Raw genomic sequence first — 13,623 nt, 5'->3', positions numbered from 1 at the left:
ACTACCTTCTGAGCTAATCCATTCCAATGCTGATGAGCTCTAACCCTCAGCAAGTTATTCCTAATGTATAGTCTGAATCTCCTTGCTTATCATTTGAATCCCTTGATTCAAGTCCTACCCTCTGAAGTAGCAGAAAACAAGCTTGCTCCATCTCCCATGTGACAGCCCTTTATATATTTGAAGATGGCTACTATATCACCTCACTGTTCTCTTCTCCAAGCTAAACATATACAACTGTATCAATGATTCCTTATAAGGCTTGGTTTTGAGACCCTTGATCAGCCTGACCTACATCCTCTGCACAGATTCCAGCTTATCAATATCCTACTTAATTTGTGGCACCCAGAACTGGACACAGACCTACTGGTCAGGTCTGGTTTAGATAAAATGGAGTGAAACTGTTACTTCTCTTGATCTGGACCCTATAATTCTGTTGATTCAGCCTAGAATAGCATTAGGAGTGCAGATCTCCAGCCAACCAGTGTGTAGTAAAATGAAAATGGAAGGGGAAATGTCCAAAAAATTTATATATTAGTGAAAACAATATAGAAATGTATTATATTAGAGCAAATGGGTTCTAATCATGTGTATATTAGTCAAAACACCATGCAAAGTAAAAGTGTTTATTAGGAAAATTTCACACAAAAGTGCTGGTGAATTTTCATGAGCAATTCCCCGCTGTCCCCAAGAACCACATATAACTACAGAATTGTGGAGAGCTGATTTATGACTGGAAAAGTGACAAAATGTCAGAAGCTAAAGTTGGCAGATTCTCCCTTCCTTATGAATGACCCACAAATTCAAGAGATTTCCTCTCATAGGTTTTTGACAAAGTCGATAATCCTGTCCATTAATTCAATTGCAGCGGGGACTGTGAAGACACCTGCGTCAAAGAGGTTTAGCACCCCATGAAACCCGTTCTCAACATGGAACCAGCTGACTTTCACCCCATTGTCCTCCAGACGTTTCTTGTACAACAGTGTGTCATCTCGTAATACATCGTACTCACAGCTCACAGTCAGGGTTTCAGGAAGCTTCTGGATGACAGAGTCCTCAGCAAAAAGGCAAGAAAAATCGTCTTCTAATGTCTCTGATAATTGCCTATAGACTTCAGGTTCATAAGGAGCAAGTGGGACTTGTTTGTAGCCTCTCACCTTAAATCTCTCTGGAATGTTGTCTGGACTCACCCACTTCCCATATTTCAGCCTCATTGAATCTGGCACATGAGCGCCCTTCAGGAGCTGCCCTGCCAAAGAAGTGTCTTTTCCAATATACTTCATTCCAAAGTAAGCAACGCTTTCCCGGAACATGGGGGGCATTGAGCCATTCTGCTGATAGGAAGGCATGTTGAGGTCCATAGCCTGGGAAGTCCCATAGATGAGCACTTGAGCCCGTAGTTTTGGAAGGTCTGATCTCTCCACCAGTTTCTGGGCAACAACAGTAGCATAATTGCCCCCAGCACTGTCCCCACCAACAATGATCTTGGAAGGATCCACCCCATGGGAAGCTGCATTTTGAATTAGGTGTATGGTAGCAGCAAGGCAGTCCTTGTACTGAGCGGGAGGAAGATGCTCAGGAGACAGGCGGTAGCTGCAGAATAAAACAGAAGCAAAGAGGTAAGCTTCCAGAACCTTTTCCAAACACATTTGTGATCACATAAGAACACCGAAGGGCTTGCTAGATCAGGCTCATGGCCATCTAGTACAGAATTCTGTTCTCACCAGGTCCAAGCAGCTTCCTATGAGGCACCTGCAAGCAGGGCCCAAACACAAGGCCCTCTTCCTGTGGCTTCAAGCAACTGGTCTTCAGCAGCATTCCTGCAAGTATCCATGAATAGCCCTCCAAATTCTTGCTCAGGCATTACTATATACAGTGGTACCTCGGGTTAAGTACTTAATTCGCTCCGGAGGTCCGTTCTTAACCTGAAACTGTTCTTAACCTGAAGCACCACTTTAGCTAATGGGGCCTCCTGCTGCTGCTGTGCCACCGGAGCACGATTTCTGTTCTCATCCTGAAGCAAAGTTCTTAACCCGAGGAACTATTTCTGGGTTAGCGGAGTCTGTAACCTGCAGCGTATGTAACCTGAGGTACCACTGTATGTGGGATGTGCAACCCAACTGGGATGTACCCCCAGGGCTATTTTTCTAGAAAAAGAAGTCCAGAAATATGGTCCAGAAATCTCCATGAATCATAAACACCTCCCTCATTCTCTTAGAATGGCAATGGTGCCCACCTGAGAGGTGCCAGAACCCACCTGAGTGGTGCTGGAACTGAGTTCCTGTGAGTTCCCACTGAAAAAAGCCCTGTGTACACCCCATCTGCAGATGGTTAACCTTTGAACTCATGCAGAATCCTCTTCAAGAGGGATTACCTCAGGTCAGGGACAAATTCCAGGCAGGTAAGATCAAGGGATGAGGGCACAAGACAGGGTGCATGATGTGGAAGTTAGACACTAACTAGACTCCCATTTGCAGGGTATGTGGAAGGCAGCCCTGAGTGCTTTGACCCTTTTATTAGTTCTCTTTTTCCTTCTATAAAAACTACACAAGACACACTCTTTTAACAATTAAATAACATATACCTTTTACTTCCAGACCCTCCAAATGTTCCTATTTTCCAGGGACATCCCTGATTTAGAGAAGCTTTCCCGGTTTCCACCTGGGACACGAGTTAATGGTGGTTGCTCCCCACTGCCCTCACATATTTATGAGGCAAAAAACCTGGCGATGTCCCCAGTGTGGTCTGGGGAGCTCACTGCATCCTGCTGTGCCACTTTAGCCCATGTCTGCCAACTTATAGAATGGGTGCGACCTGGGAGTGTGTCCCTGCCATGGATGAGCCTCCATCTCAGGCATGATTTATGGTTGGTTCCTCCTCAATTTGGAGTATTTATTAGAAGCAGTTTGGAATATTAATTAGAGGCACTCTTGGACTGACATATGATAATGGGCTGCAATCAATCAGTTGCCAAAAGAATGGCGCTTGGCTCTATGAAGGTATCTGAATGGTTTTTTCCCTGAAGCTTGAAAACCCACACAACAGCCAAGAAAGGAAGCGGGAGGACAAGGTGCTTTGTGCTTTCATATTGTTTCTAAACTGTCTTCTTTTTCTCATCCTCCCCTGTAAAATGAAAGAGACGTGCGTGGCCTTGGCTCTGTTATTCTGTCTGTCATCTTGGAAAAGAGGGGGGAGGCTTTTGAGTTATGCTTAACAGGAATTTAACATGGTTGTTTTTTTATGCCCTCCCACCTCAACTGAGGTTGAATGGACTTTATTTAAAATTATATTTGGATTGGACGAGGAGTGTGAGGGAGCGGTGTGGAGCCGGGAGAATGAATGGCTGCTGAATAGATCTGACAAGAGACTGAACTTGAGAAAATACTTTGTCTTTAACTGTTGATCCACGCAATGGTCACCTCCAGACTGGATTATTGTAACTCGCTCTACGTGGGGCTGCCCTTGAGACTGACCCAGAAACTCCAGCGGGTGCAGAATGCTGCGGCGAGACTCCTTATGGGGTCCTCGCTGCGAGATCACATTCACCCGGTGTTATACCAGCTGCACTGGCTCCCGGTGGAGTATAGGATCAGGTTTAAGGTGCTGGTTTTAACCTTCAAAGCCCTATACGGCCTAGGACCCTCGTACCTACGGGACTGCCTGTCCTGGTATGTCCCACAGAGGAACTTACGGTCTTCAAGCAAAAACATCTTGAAGGTCCCAGGCCACAGAGAGGTTAGGCTGGCCTCAACCAGAGCCAGGGCTTTTTTGGCTGTAGCTCCGATCTGGTGGAACGCTCTGTCACAAGAGACTAGGGCCCTGCGGGACTTGACATCTTTCCGCAGGGCCTGCAAGACAGAGCTGTTCCACCAGGCCTTTGGCAAGGGCACAGCCTGACTCCCTCCTTTGGCAATCCTCACAGAACTTCTAGCCCAATGGTTGCCATTAATTTGATTGGAATTAATTTTATAATGAAAAGATTTTAGAAAGTTTTATCATTTTACTGTTGTTAGCCGCTCTGAGCCCGGCTTCAGCTGGGGAGGGCGGGATATAAATAAAATTTATTATTATTATTATTGTTTGCCGAGGAAGAACTCCAGAGCGGAATGTTAATGGCAGCTTAACATTGTTTAAGATTAAGATTGTTTATGTACTCTGTGAGTTATTTAGGCTGCAGCCAGTATGCTAGTTGGTGAACAGTGAAAGGAATGGAATGTGACCTCGTACCACCCAGATAAGCTGGCAAAGAACAGAACAAAGGAAGATAGTAATTATTTCTCCCTGCTCACCAATGTAAATGAAGGACTACACATGTAAAATGGATTATATATTTATAAGATTTAACGGAGGCGCTGTTTGTAAGGAGGAAAAACCAGTCAACTGCAAGAATGGACTAACGTCTAGTGAAGGATGACAACCGAACATTAAACAAGAGAAGATGCAGCTACGGGGAGGAATGATCGACACGTGTTTGCAACAGGAGTGAGAAACCTGATTTGAAGAAATTGTATTAAATTTAAGGAATTTGGTCTGATTTGTAATAATTTGGGAAATTAATTTAAAAAATTTAAAAAAATATAGCAGCTGTTCTGGTTTCTGATTTGATCTCGTAATATGCTGCTTTCCCTTAGGACATCCATACTTTCATTGGATAAATGTTGGAGGGTTTGGAGTTACCCAACTCCTGAGCTATCTGAAGGCAATCCTGTATAGGAAAGGTTTTTTTTAATGTTTTATTATATTTTGTATATGTTGGAAGCTGCCCAGAGTGGCTGGGGCAACCCAGTAAGATGTGTGGAATATAAAAAAAATAAAATCATCAATATGAAGAAGAAGAAGAAGAAGAGTTTGGATTTGATATCCCGCTTTATCACTACCCGAAGGAGTCTCAAAGCAGCTAACATTCTCCTTTCCCTTCCTCCCCCACAACAAACACTCTGTGAGGTGAGTGGGGCTGAGAGACTTCAAAGAAGTGTGACGAGCCCAAGGTCACCCAGCAGCTGCATGTGGAGGAGCGGAGATGCGAACCCGGTTCCCCAGATTACAAGTCTACCACTCTTAACCACTATACCACACTGGCTCTCAGTGTGAGAGGATGTCCCTATTTTCATCAGAGAAATGTTGGAGGGTATGTACTTAGAGCACTTGCAGTTGCAGCTAAAATATACAATGCAGGTGAATGTTTCTTAAATTGCTCATTCATTATAGAGCTTCTCCTGGAGCTGGAATGGGGTTAGTTTAACCTCTGGTTAACTGAATTACTGTGTCCCGAAATGATGCACACCTAAAAAGTATGTCACATAGATTAAACTGTTACAGACTAACTAACCCTGAGGCAGACAGCAGAACAACAGTTCAGCTGCTCTCACGCAAAAGACTGTTAATAGCCGTCACTGCCGTACCAACTGCCATAACTGCTACAGGGTGTATGATGTCAGAGAATTCTACAGCTCTTGCAATTAACCCTTTACATATATATGAATTTGGGATGCTAGCATCCCAGAAAAGAAGGGTGTGGCCTGGGTAGGGGAGGAAGAGTGGCATTTGTGAGTCCTGAGGGCAAGAGGCACAGCTGGCTGAGTGTGTGTGACATTTGAACCCTGGTTCTGAAGGGTCCACCCCCTGCTTCACACAGGTGTGTGAATCCTGCCCTTCCAATGCTGATGGATCACCAAAAGCTGATTGACACAGTAAAAGGTCATAAAATACCACTAACAATAATTTAAAAAACCAAAACACAAGAGAGCACAGATAAAACAATGCTCTGGAGGTAGGCGGTAGCTGGTGAATAAAACAGAAGCAGAGTTTTAAGCTTCCAGGATCTTTTCCAAACACATCCATGAGCACATAGGATTCCAAGAAGAGCCTGCTGGATCAGTTATAGCAGATACAATGCAGGTGAAAGTCAGCTGGATCATGCCCTTAAAAAACTGACTTTTCCAGCTAGCAAAAGAGCCAGGGAAGCAGAACCCTTCAGGATTGGATCCAGGTGGTGCAATAGCATTTGCCACTTGCAACTTTCCCTCCCGCTTCTGTTTAGATGCAGGGGCATGACCTCTCATTTACCTGTTCCTTCCTGACTCTAAGTTTAATGAGAGATTTAGTTGCCATACGTCCAGAATTTCCCAGGCACATCCAGAATACAGCAATGTCCAGGCACAAATCAGAAACAATGTCGGGGGAAATCCGGACATATGGCAGTCCATGTCAGCAGTGCCGTTTCTGCCATTTCCCCATAAAAATAGCTCAACAACTTTTCTGTCCGGATTTTCCCTGTTTGAAATATGGCAACTCTATAAAAGCCCTAACTGAACATTATTAGCCCCATCTCTGAATTGATTGTAGGCTGGATCTGGGTTGGGTGGTCTCCAAGTTGAGGATGATCTGGAGGCCCTGGTTAGCAGTGCTGTGCAAGGCCTTATGCCCAGCTCATAGTCTCCCCACAGAAGTGAGCATTTTCATGTCTTAGGTGCACGAAGCTCTGATTTGCAATCACAGAACAGAATGTTGCTTGCTTCCGGCTTCCTCTTCCGGTCTGCCTCAATGGAGGCAGCTCCCACAACAGCGGGAGATCGTTGGTGAAGAAACAAACAAGGATGATTGGGAGTAATTATCGTTGCAAATTCCCCCCCAGGGACAGGGGGGAATGGGCTTCACTTGCAGTTTGTCTCGGTACCTGGCTCTCGCTCCAGCATGGAAAGCAGGAGGCAAGGAGGCGCTGAGTGCAAAAGCACTTCACCTGCCAATAACCCTCCTATGCCGCCATTAAGAAGCAGAGGCTCTTCTGTTAATTAGAGTTTAATTTCGACTAATGTACAGACACATGCTAGAAGAGATGAGATTATACACTGCAGAATTGAAGCAGCTGCAAGTTCATTAAGGTTTGAACTTGAAAGAAGACTTCATTAGGTATAAAAGACAGTGCGGGGAGGGGAGCCTACGGCTTCTTTATATAAAGTTTTATTCTATACATTTATGATTTGGCAGTTCTCCTTTGAAATGCTAGTTCGAATTATGGATGTACAGATGAAGACGGTGAAAACTGGATAGCAGCTATGGAATATAACATCAAATGGAACTGTGTGTGTAAAACAAAACAAAAAAGGGGGAAAGGGAGGGAAGTTCTATTTTGCAAAAGGTTTGTGATGGAAACTTAGAGCTGACTCTTCCCTATTCTTTAGTATCCTCAGACTGATCTGAATAATGCTAAAAGGACTTGGAATTTAATTAAATTGGAAGTGTAATCGCTTAACTTCGGCTGAACGGAGGGATGAGAGGAATCTGTGAGCTTGCCAAGGAGTTGATAAAGTTCATTACTGAGTTATTTGAAGTTCAACAGCTTACTCTCCTTCCAGGATATTTATTGGGACAGTGTGATGTTTGCAGCTGCTGCTAAAGTTGCAAAACAATGAAGCACAGGATGGAGCAATGGAGAACTTCTGAAACAACAATGGGACACTAGCTCTGCCCAAGGCATGATGGAGAACAACAACAACTGGCAAAAGATAGGCATAATATTTTGCAAGGACAGGAAGAAACATTACAGACAGAATAATTGCAACACACGGGAAGAACAAGTAGTGTTTGAATGATTCACCTGTAGTTTATAAATAATTGAATGTGTCAATACAAATGGAAGTCATTAATTCTAGCACACAGGAGGGTACCTAAATTGTATAATTTGGCATCTGAATGATTGGTATTACTAACTGCATTATAATTTGGCATTGTTATAATAAGGTATTGTTGGATTAATGTAACTGAAAACTAATAAAAATTAATATCGGAATGTTGACAGCTTTCATGGGAAGCCTTTTTCTCCTGCAAAGAATATGGCAAGGGATGCCATCAAAATACAGCAACATGCTGGGTGCAAAGCACACACACACACACACACACACACACACACACACACACACACACACATTTTCCATTTGAAAGGATACGTGGTTGCATTTACTTACCCAACAGACACAACCACTGAATCAGTCTCCTTGGCAATTTTGCTGCAGACATCTTGGTAGCAGTCTAGCAAGATGAGAGGGAAATTTTAAATAGGGAGGTAATTATCTGCTGCCTCCAGTCTTGCCTTTAAAAGCACATTTTTGAACAGCAGTCTTCCGATATATAATGTATTTGTACATGCAATTTTTTCTAAAATAAACCTTTTTATTCACATGTGCACATCACACAGCTCAAGTACTGCACTGTAAGAATCAGTCTCCTTGGTGATTTTGCTGCAGACATCTTGGTAGGACACTCAAATGTTGGAAGGGAAATTCTAAATAAGCTCTTTCGCATTATAAGTTTCAGAGACTGGTTCTGGGTTCACAAATTGATTTGCAAAAGGCAAATTAAATAGGTTCACCTATAAAAGCAAACTCAATCCAATTACACACATATAAATCCTAGCCTTAAGAGATATGGGGCACCCAGTCAATGGTTTGAAAGCTTTCATTTAATTCACATGTTATCATCGATATGCATAGAAGCAAACTTAGGTCCATTTTCAGAAACGGGGGGGGGGGGGGGCTTGTTATCATAACCCCCCAAATGCCCACCTCAAAAAAACATTTCTCCAGTCAGCATGGTCAATGGTCCAGGATCATGGCTCTTGCATTTCAGGAAGCAAGCTCTGCGAGGGGCACAGTTGTCTCCCACCACGCTACAATATCAATGTCTCTAATAATGGCAAGCTCTCCTGAGTCCCCACTTGATTCTAGCCTTCCTTCCTCCTGAAGTTACTACTTTATAGGTAAAAAAAGTAAAGGAACCCTGGACAGTTAAGTCCAGTCAAAGGTGACTATGGGGTGTGGCGCTCATCTCGCTTCAGGCTGAGGGAGATGGTGTATGTCCATGGACAGCTTTATGGGTCATGTCACCAGCATGACTAAAACCACTTCTGGTGCAATGGGATTACTAGGTTGCTACTTTATAAGCTGTTGCAACACAATGTCACTGTGATCTGTAGCCAAGAGTATCAGTATTAATTGCTAACTTGTGAAATTGCATTTGGTCTTGCAAATGAAAGCTGTGGCGAGTGCAGTTTGTTGATTTGTTGACTTATTTAGCACATGTGGGTGGGGTGGTTGTGGGGTGGGGTGAGGTGAGGTGAGGGATTGGGTCAGGTGTAAATGAGGGAGTAGCCAGGGGAGGGAGGGTGGCTGGGCTGGTAAACAGAGCGATCAGGAGCAGCAGTTATTATATGCTGTATTGGCCCAAATATAAGCCGCACTTTCTTTCCAGATTCCGACTGTGAAAACTTAAAGTGTGGCTTAAATTCAAGACCTTACGAAAAATCCTTAATAGAGATGTGGGGTGTGGGAAGCCATGATAATAAGAGCCTCCATTTGTTTGTTTCTTCCTGTTGACCTAAGTCAGCATAGGTAAAGGTTAAGGGGCCCCTGACCATTAAGTCCAGTCGTGACTGACTCTGGGGTTGCGGCGCTCATCTTGCTTTATTGGCCGAGGGAGCCGGCATACTGGTCATGTGGCCAGCATGGCTAAGCCGCTTCTGGCGAAACAGAGCAGCACACAGAAACACCGTTTACCTTCACCTATTTATCAACTTGCACTTTGATGTACTTTTGAACTACTAGGTTGGCAGGAGCAGGGACCGAGCAACGGGAGCTCACCCTGTCGCGGGGATTCGAACCGCCGACCTTCTGATTGGCAAGCCCTAGGCACTGTGGTTTAACCGACAGCACCACCCGCGGCATATATGCATATAAATAAAAATAATCCAAAGCACACGTGTGCCCCTTGTCCCTTCAGGAACTACCACCAACATTCTTGTATCTCAGCCCAGTAAACCTCTCTTACATTGATATCTTAAGCACTTCTACCCAGAAAGAAAATTCCAGGTAAACATTAGGAACACCTTTCTGATGGTACGAGTTTTTCAACAGGGAACGGACTCCCTTGGAAGGTGGCAGGGCTTCTTCATCTGTGATTCCTTCATTGCAGGGTGTTGGTCTACATGACCCCTTGGGATCCCTCCCAACTCTCCTTTTCCACGATTCTACATGGGCTTATTGAGTTCAATGGGGCTTGCCTCTAGGTAAGTGTTCAAGGGCTCACAGCCTTTATCTCTTACCGATGCTTCCAATCATCCCAGCTCCTCCATGAAAGAACATAAATCCTTTCCTTGGGTCAGCAGATGGTGTTTTGGGCTGATAAACCCTCACAGGAACCCCATCAAAATGCAGATCTTTGGCAGAGAGGCTGGGATCCACTCTTGGATTCCAGAAAATCTGGAGGAAGCGGATAAAGGCAACCTGTCTGCAGATACCCAGCAGTTCAAGACACTTCCCCTGTTGGGCAAAGGAACAGTCTCATGAAAATAGTGCCCACATTTGCATCCTATTCACAGGGGGTGGTATCCAAATAAGTCCTATTAAAAGTAGACCCATGGAAATGAATGAGTGCATGTTAGCCATGTCCATTATTTTCAATCGGTCTTCTTAGAATGGGACTATCATTAGAGGCAGCCCTGGGTCACAATAAGCGATCCAATAGTTTGGCTTGATGTCAAAACCCAAAAGCTTTCCTAAATCATGGTTTGTTTGGCCACCCCAACCCAAACACCAGCCAAGGTACAGAGGCAAAAGAAGCTTTGGAGAAACAATCCACAATCTGCTTGCTTGCCTATGAGACCATATGTGTTTTCCTGAAGAAACCATGATGTAAACAAACCATATTATTAGTGTGAATAATATATTTGTCTCTATGTGTGTCCCTCTACAGGTTAAAAATAAAGCCCTTGTTAAATTTGATAATATCTTCATCCATCATCATCATCAAGTAAACTCATTGATTTTCCTCATTTCATGCTCTATTGTGCAGTATGTATATGAATTACTGAAATATCTAAACTATTATTATTAAATAAATAAATTTGTATACCGGCCTTCATACAAAGATCAAAGGGTGGTTCGCAGAATAAAAATACTAGATAAAAACACAAAATACATAATAAAAAGAAATGCAAAGCAAACCAATAACACCTTTAAAAGATATAGAAGTGGTATATATAAAATTTATAGAAGCCAAAAACATCCCTCCCTCAAACACATTTAAAAGGACTTAGAAATGTTTTTGCCTGAGACCTAAAGATGTATTAAAGATTGCTAATAAGAATAAGAATAATTACATTTCTTAATCACCTTAATCACATAAGAACCTGTTGCTTCACTTGCTTCACCTGTTGCTCATCCAGCCCCCAACTTACCATAATGGCTTACCATAAGTTTTGTTAAAATGTTAAAATGACTGTAAAACTATTGAAATGTATATAACTGAAAATCATAAAGAAAAAATTAAAGATGCTTCTTCTTGTCATCATCATCATCATCATCATCATTTCTTAATCACCTTTCACGTAAGATCATTAGAATAATCTGCTGCATCACATAATGGCTCAACAAGTCCCCAACTTACCACAAGGACCACCATAATGATAGTCCAGTGAATGACCCGAAGCTTTAATGGACTGTCAAATCCAGATGGGATTTTACTCCTGGAAAGATCATAATAAATTGCAAAGGAGAGAAGCAACAGGGAAAGAATCCCTATAACTCCAATCACCCCAAGCAGGAGGCCCAGAAGAAGCTCCATTTCACCGTTCCAAAGAGTGCAAGGGAAACATTGAGTCTACACTGGAAGAATTTCTACTGTGTGGCTCCACCAGAGGTATCTACGCTGCTAAATAGGCTGTAGACCGGTTAATTAAGTAATTCCCAATTAGCACACATACTCCCATGCAGATATTTCATCCATTGGAACATCAACAGCAATTTCATGGCTCTTGGCAATGGTGTCATGTGTGATGTTCTACTAAGGAATGTCACGTCCGCCCACTGATCAATCCAGTTCCATAGTATCTGTCCCAGAGCTCTTCGGCTTTACATACCGGGTGTTCATTGCCTGAAGTTCACAACATCCCCAGGCAGCTTAAGCTTGTAGTCAGGAATGGTGGGAGTCCTTGTCCGAGGTGGAAGAGGACTTGTATGCACTGCCTGGCCCAATATTTCCAATGCTTCAGACATGAGTCCCATTCCTATCCAGAGATCTCAGGGATGAAACTTAAGCCCTTGCATATTCAAAGCATAGGCTCTTCTTCTGAGGTACGGGCCTCATAGCTAAATGCAAGTCCGTGTTGAGATGAAGTTTTCATTAAAACGTTTCAGTAAATATTTTCTTGGGTTACAAAAGCACACACATCACCTCCGTTTTCTGATCACAATATCCTTTTTACAGATCGGTTATATTCAGTGTGAGCCTTAATCTTGTATACGGTATAAGGTTGGGGGAGAAGAGAAGTGTGGGGGAAGAGGGAGTAGTAAACTTTCATTATTCTACATACTGTATGTGCAATGTTTTTGTGTCAGTGTCATTTCATCGTTTCATATATTAGTTTTCCTTTTTATCGTTTTTATTTGATTTTTCAAATATAGATTTACAACAAAACCAAATACATTTCATTTCTTTTATTAGTTTTCATTGACATTGAGAGAGGTTCGGTGAGGCATTCACAAAGTAAAGGAAGGATTGAACTCTGGTTAATAAGAATACACACAGAGGCTTGAACCTCTGTGCGTATAATAATCTCTGTCTCCCTCCACCCCTCGGCCCAGGTCGTTTTATTCACAAAAGAACTTTTTACAGAGTGTTCGTAAGAACCAATCAGATTTCTTCTGAGCATTTCAACACACCCCACGTGGGGACAAAGTTAGATCAAAAGAAATTCTTTAAACTACAAAGACTACTCTGAGCATGCATACATAATCTGAGAGTAAATAAAAAAGGATTAGAGAAACACTGGAGATCACAAACAGGAGTAAACAAGAGAGGATGGAAGGATGGCAAGGAGATAGGCATCTTTATCACCTTCCTGTGAAACTATTTCCAGGACCTAAGATCAACATCCTGAGATTAACATATTGGGAAAGCTACATCAAAAGAAGCTTGCCCACTATCTTTGATGGCCCAGGATGCATGCCTGGCTAAGCAACTGGCAGTGTACGTGACTGGTCAAGAAAGAGAAATGGAACAGGAATGCAGAGGTGTGGATTGATCAAGAATCATATCAAAGTAGTTTAAACCCAGTCAATGCGATGCTTTCATTGCTGACACAGATGGCTTACTCTATATTTGTTATAATTCCTCATAGCAATCCCACCTGATCACTACAGCCTAGGGCATGGTAGGTTGCCTTCAGTTGACTGCCGTAAATTTTGTTTACGCGTGTACAGGGAGGGTTGTTAGCCATATCAATTCAGATGCTCTTGGTGGTTTCTTGCTGTTATCTTGTTGGGCTGTGTATGTAATAAAAGGGAGCCACACCGGGGTGAAGGCGTCCTCTTTTATTTGTCCCCGTGTTAGTTTCAGTTTGTGGGTTAGTTTTTATAGTAAGGGTGTTTTCCATACAGTTTGCTACCGGTGGTCCATGTTCACTCCTGACAAGTCCCTTCTGGTGTCTAGCTAAGATGCTTCTGGAAGCTGAGTGTAGGTGGGTTATAAGTTCTTTGTAGGTTGAGTGGGCATAATAGTCTTGGGAAATGTTCAATAGGGCTAGTTCTGGGGTGACTTCTAATACCTGTTTAGTTATTTTGCATATTTATTGTA

The 13,623-nt window shown here is 43.0% G+C and overlaps 1 protein-coding gene across 4 annotated transcripts; it reads right to left on the bottom strand.

The window, feature by feature from the left end:
- Positions 1-618: 618 nt before the first annotated feature.
- On the bottom strand, positions 619-11,675 carry LOC114602949 (arylacetamide deacetylase-like 4). Of its 4 annotated transcripts, XM_028741680.2 has the most exons (4): positions 11,437-11,675; positions 10,094-10,310; positions 7,962-8,025; positions 619-1,590 (listed from the first exon to the last, which is right to left on the bottom strand). In XM_028741680.2, the coding sequence occupies exons 1-4, from the start codon at positions 11,611-11,613 to the stop codon at positions 816-818; spliced, it is 1,233 nt and encodes a 410-aa protein (XP_028597513.2). In that variant the 5' UTR covers positions 11,614-11,675; the 3' UTR covers positions 619-815. The 4 variants fall into 4 exon arrangements, 1 of the variants encoding a protein (XP_028597513.2); XR_013393593.1 differs by lacking the exons at positions 7,962-8,025; positions 10,094-10,310; positions 11,437-11,675 and adding an exon at positions 5,327-5,408 and having other exon boundaries at positions 1,484-1,590; XR_013393594.1 differs by lacking the exons at positions 7,962-8,025; positions 10,094-10,310; positions 11,437-11,675 and adding an exon at positions 2,582-2,789 and having other exon boundaries at positions 1,485-1,590.
- Positions 11,676-13,623: the final 1,948 nt, after the last annotated feature.

Source organism: Podarcis muralis, chromosome 7 (assembly GCF_964188315.1).
Source record: "Podarcis muralis chromosome 7, rPodMur119.hap1.1, whole genome shotgun sequence".
Lineage (NCBI taxonomy): Eukaryota > Metazoa > Chordata > Lepidosauria > Squamata > Lacertidae > Podarcis > Podarcis muralis.
Note: the sequence above shows the minus strand (reverse complement) of the source record. Positions and strands in the feature narration are given on the sequence as shown.

Coding starts and splice junctions, on each gene's coding strand:
- LOC114602949 (XM_028741680.2), bottom strand. CDS start 11,613: ATGGAGCTTCTTCTGGGCCTCCTGCTTGGGGTGATTGGAGTTATAGGG. Junction 10,311..11,436: donor TCATTATGGTGGTCCTTGTG/GTAAGTTGGGGA, acceptor TTTGCCCAACAG/GGGAAGTGTCTTGAACTGCT. Junction 8,026..10,093: donor TGGGATGATTGGAAGCATCG/GTAAGAGATAAA, acceptor TCATCTTGCTAG/ACTGCTACCAAGATGTCTGC.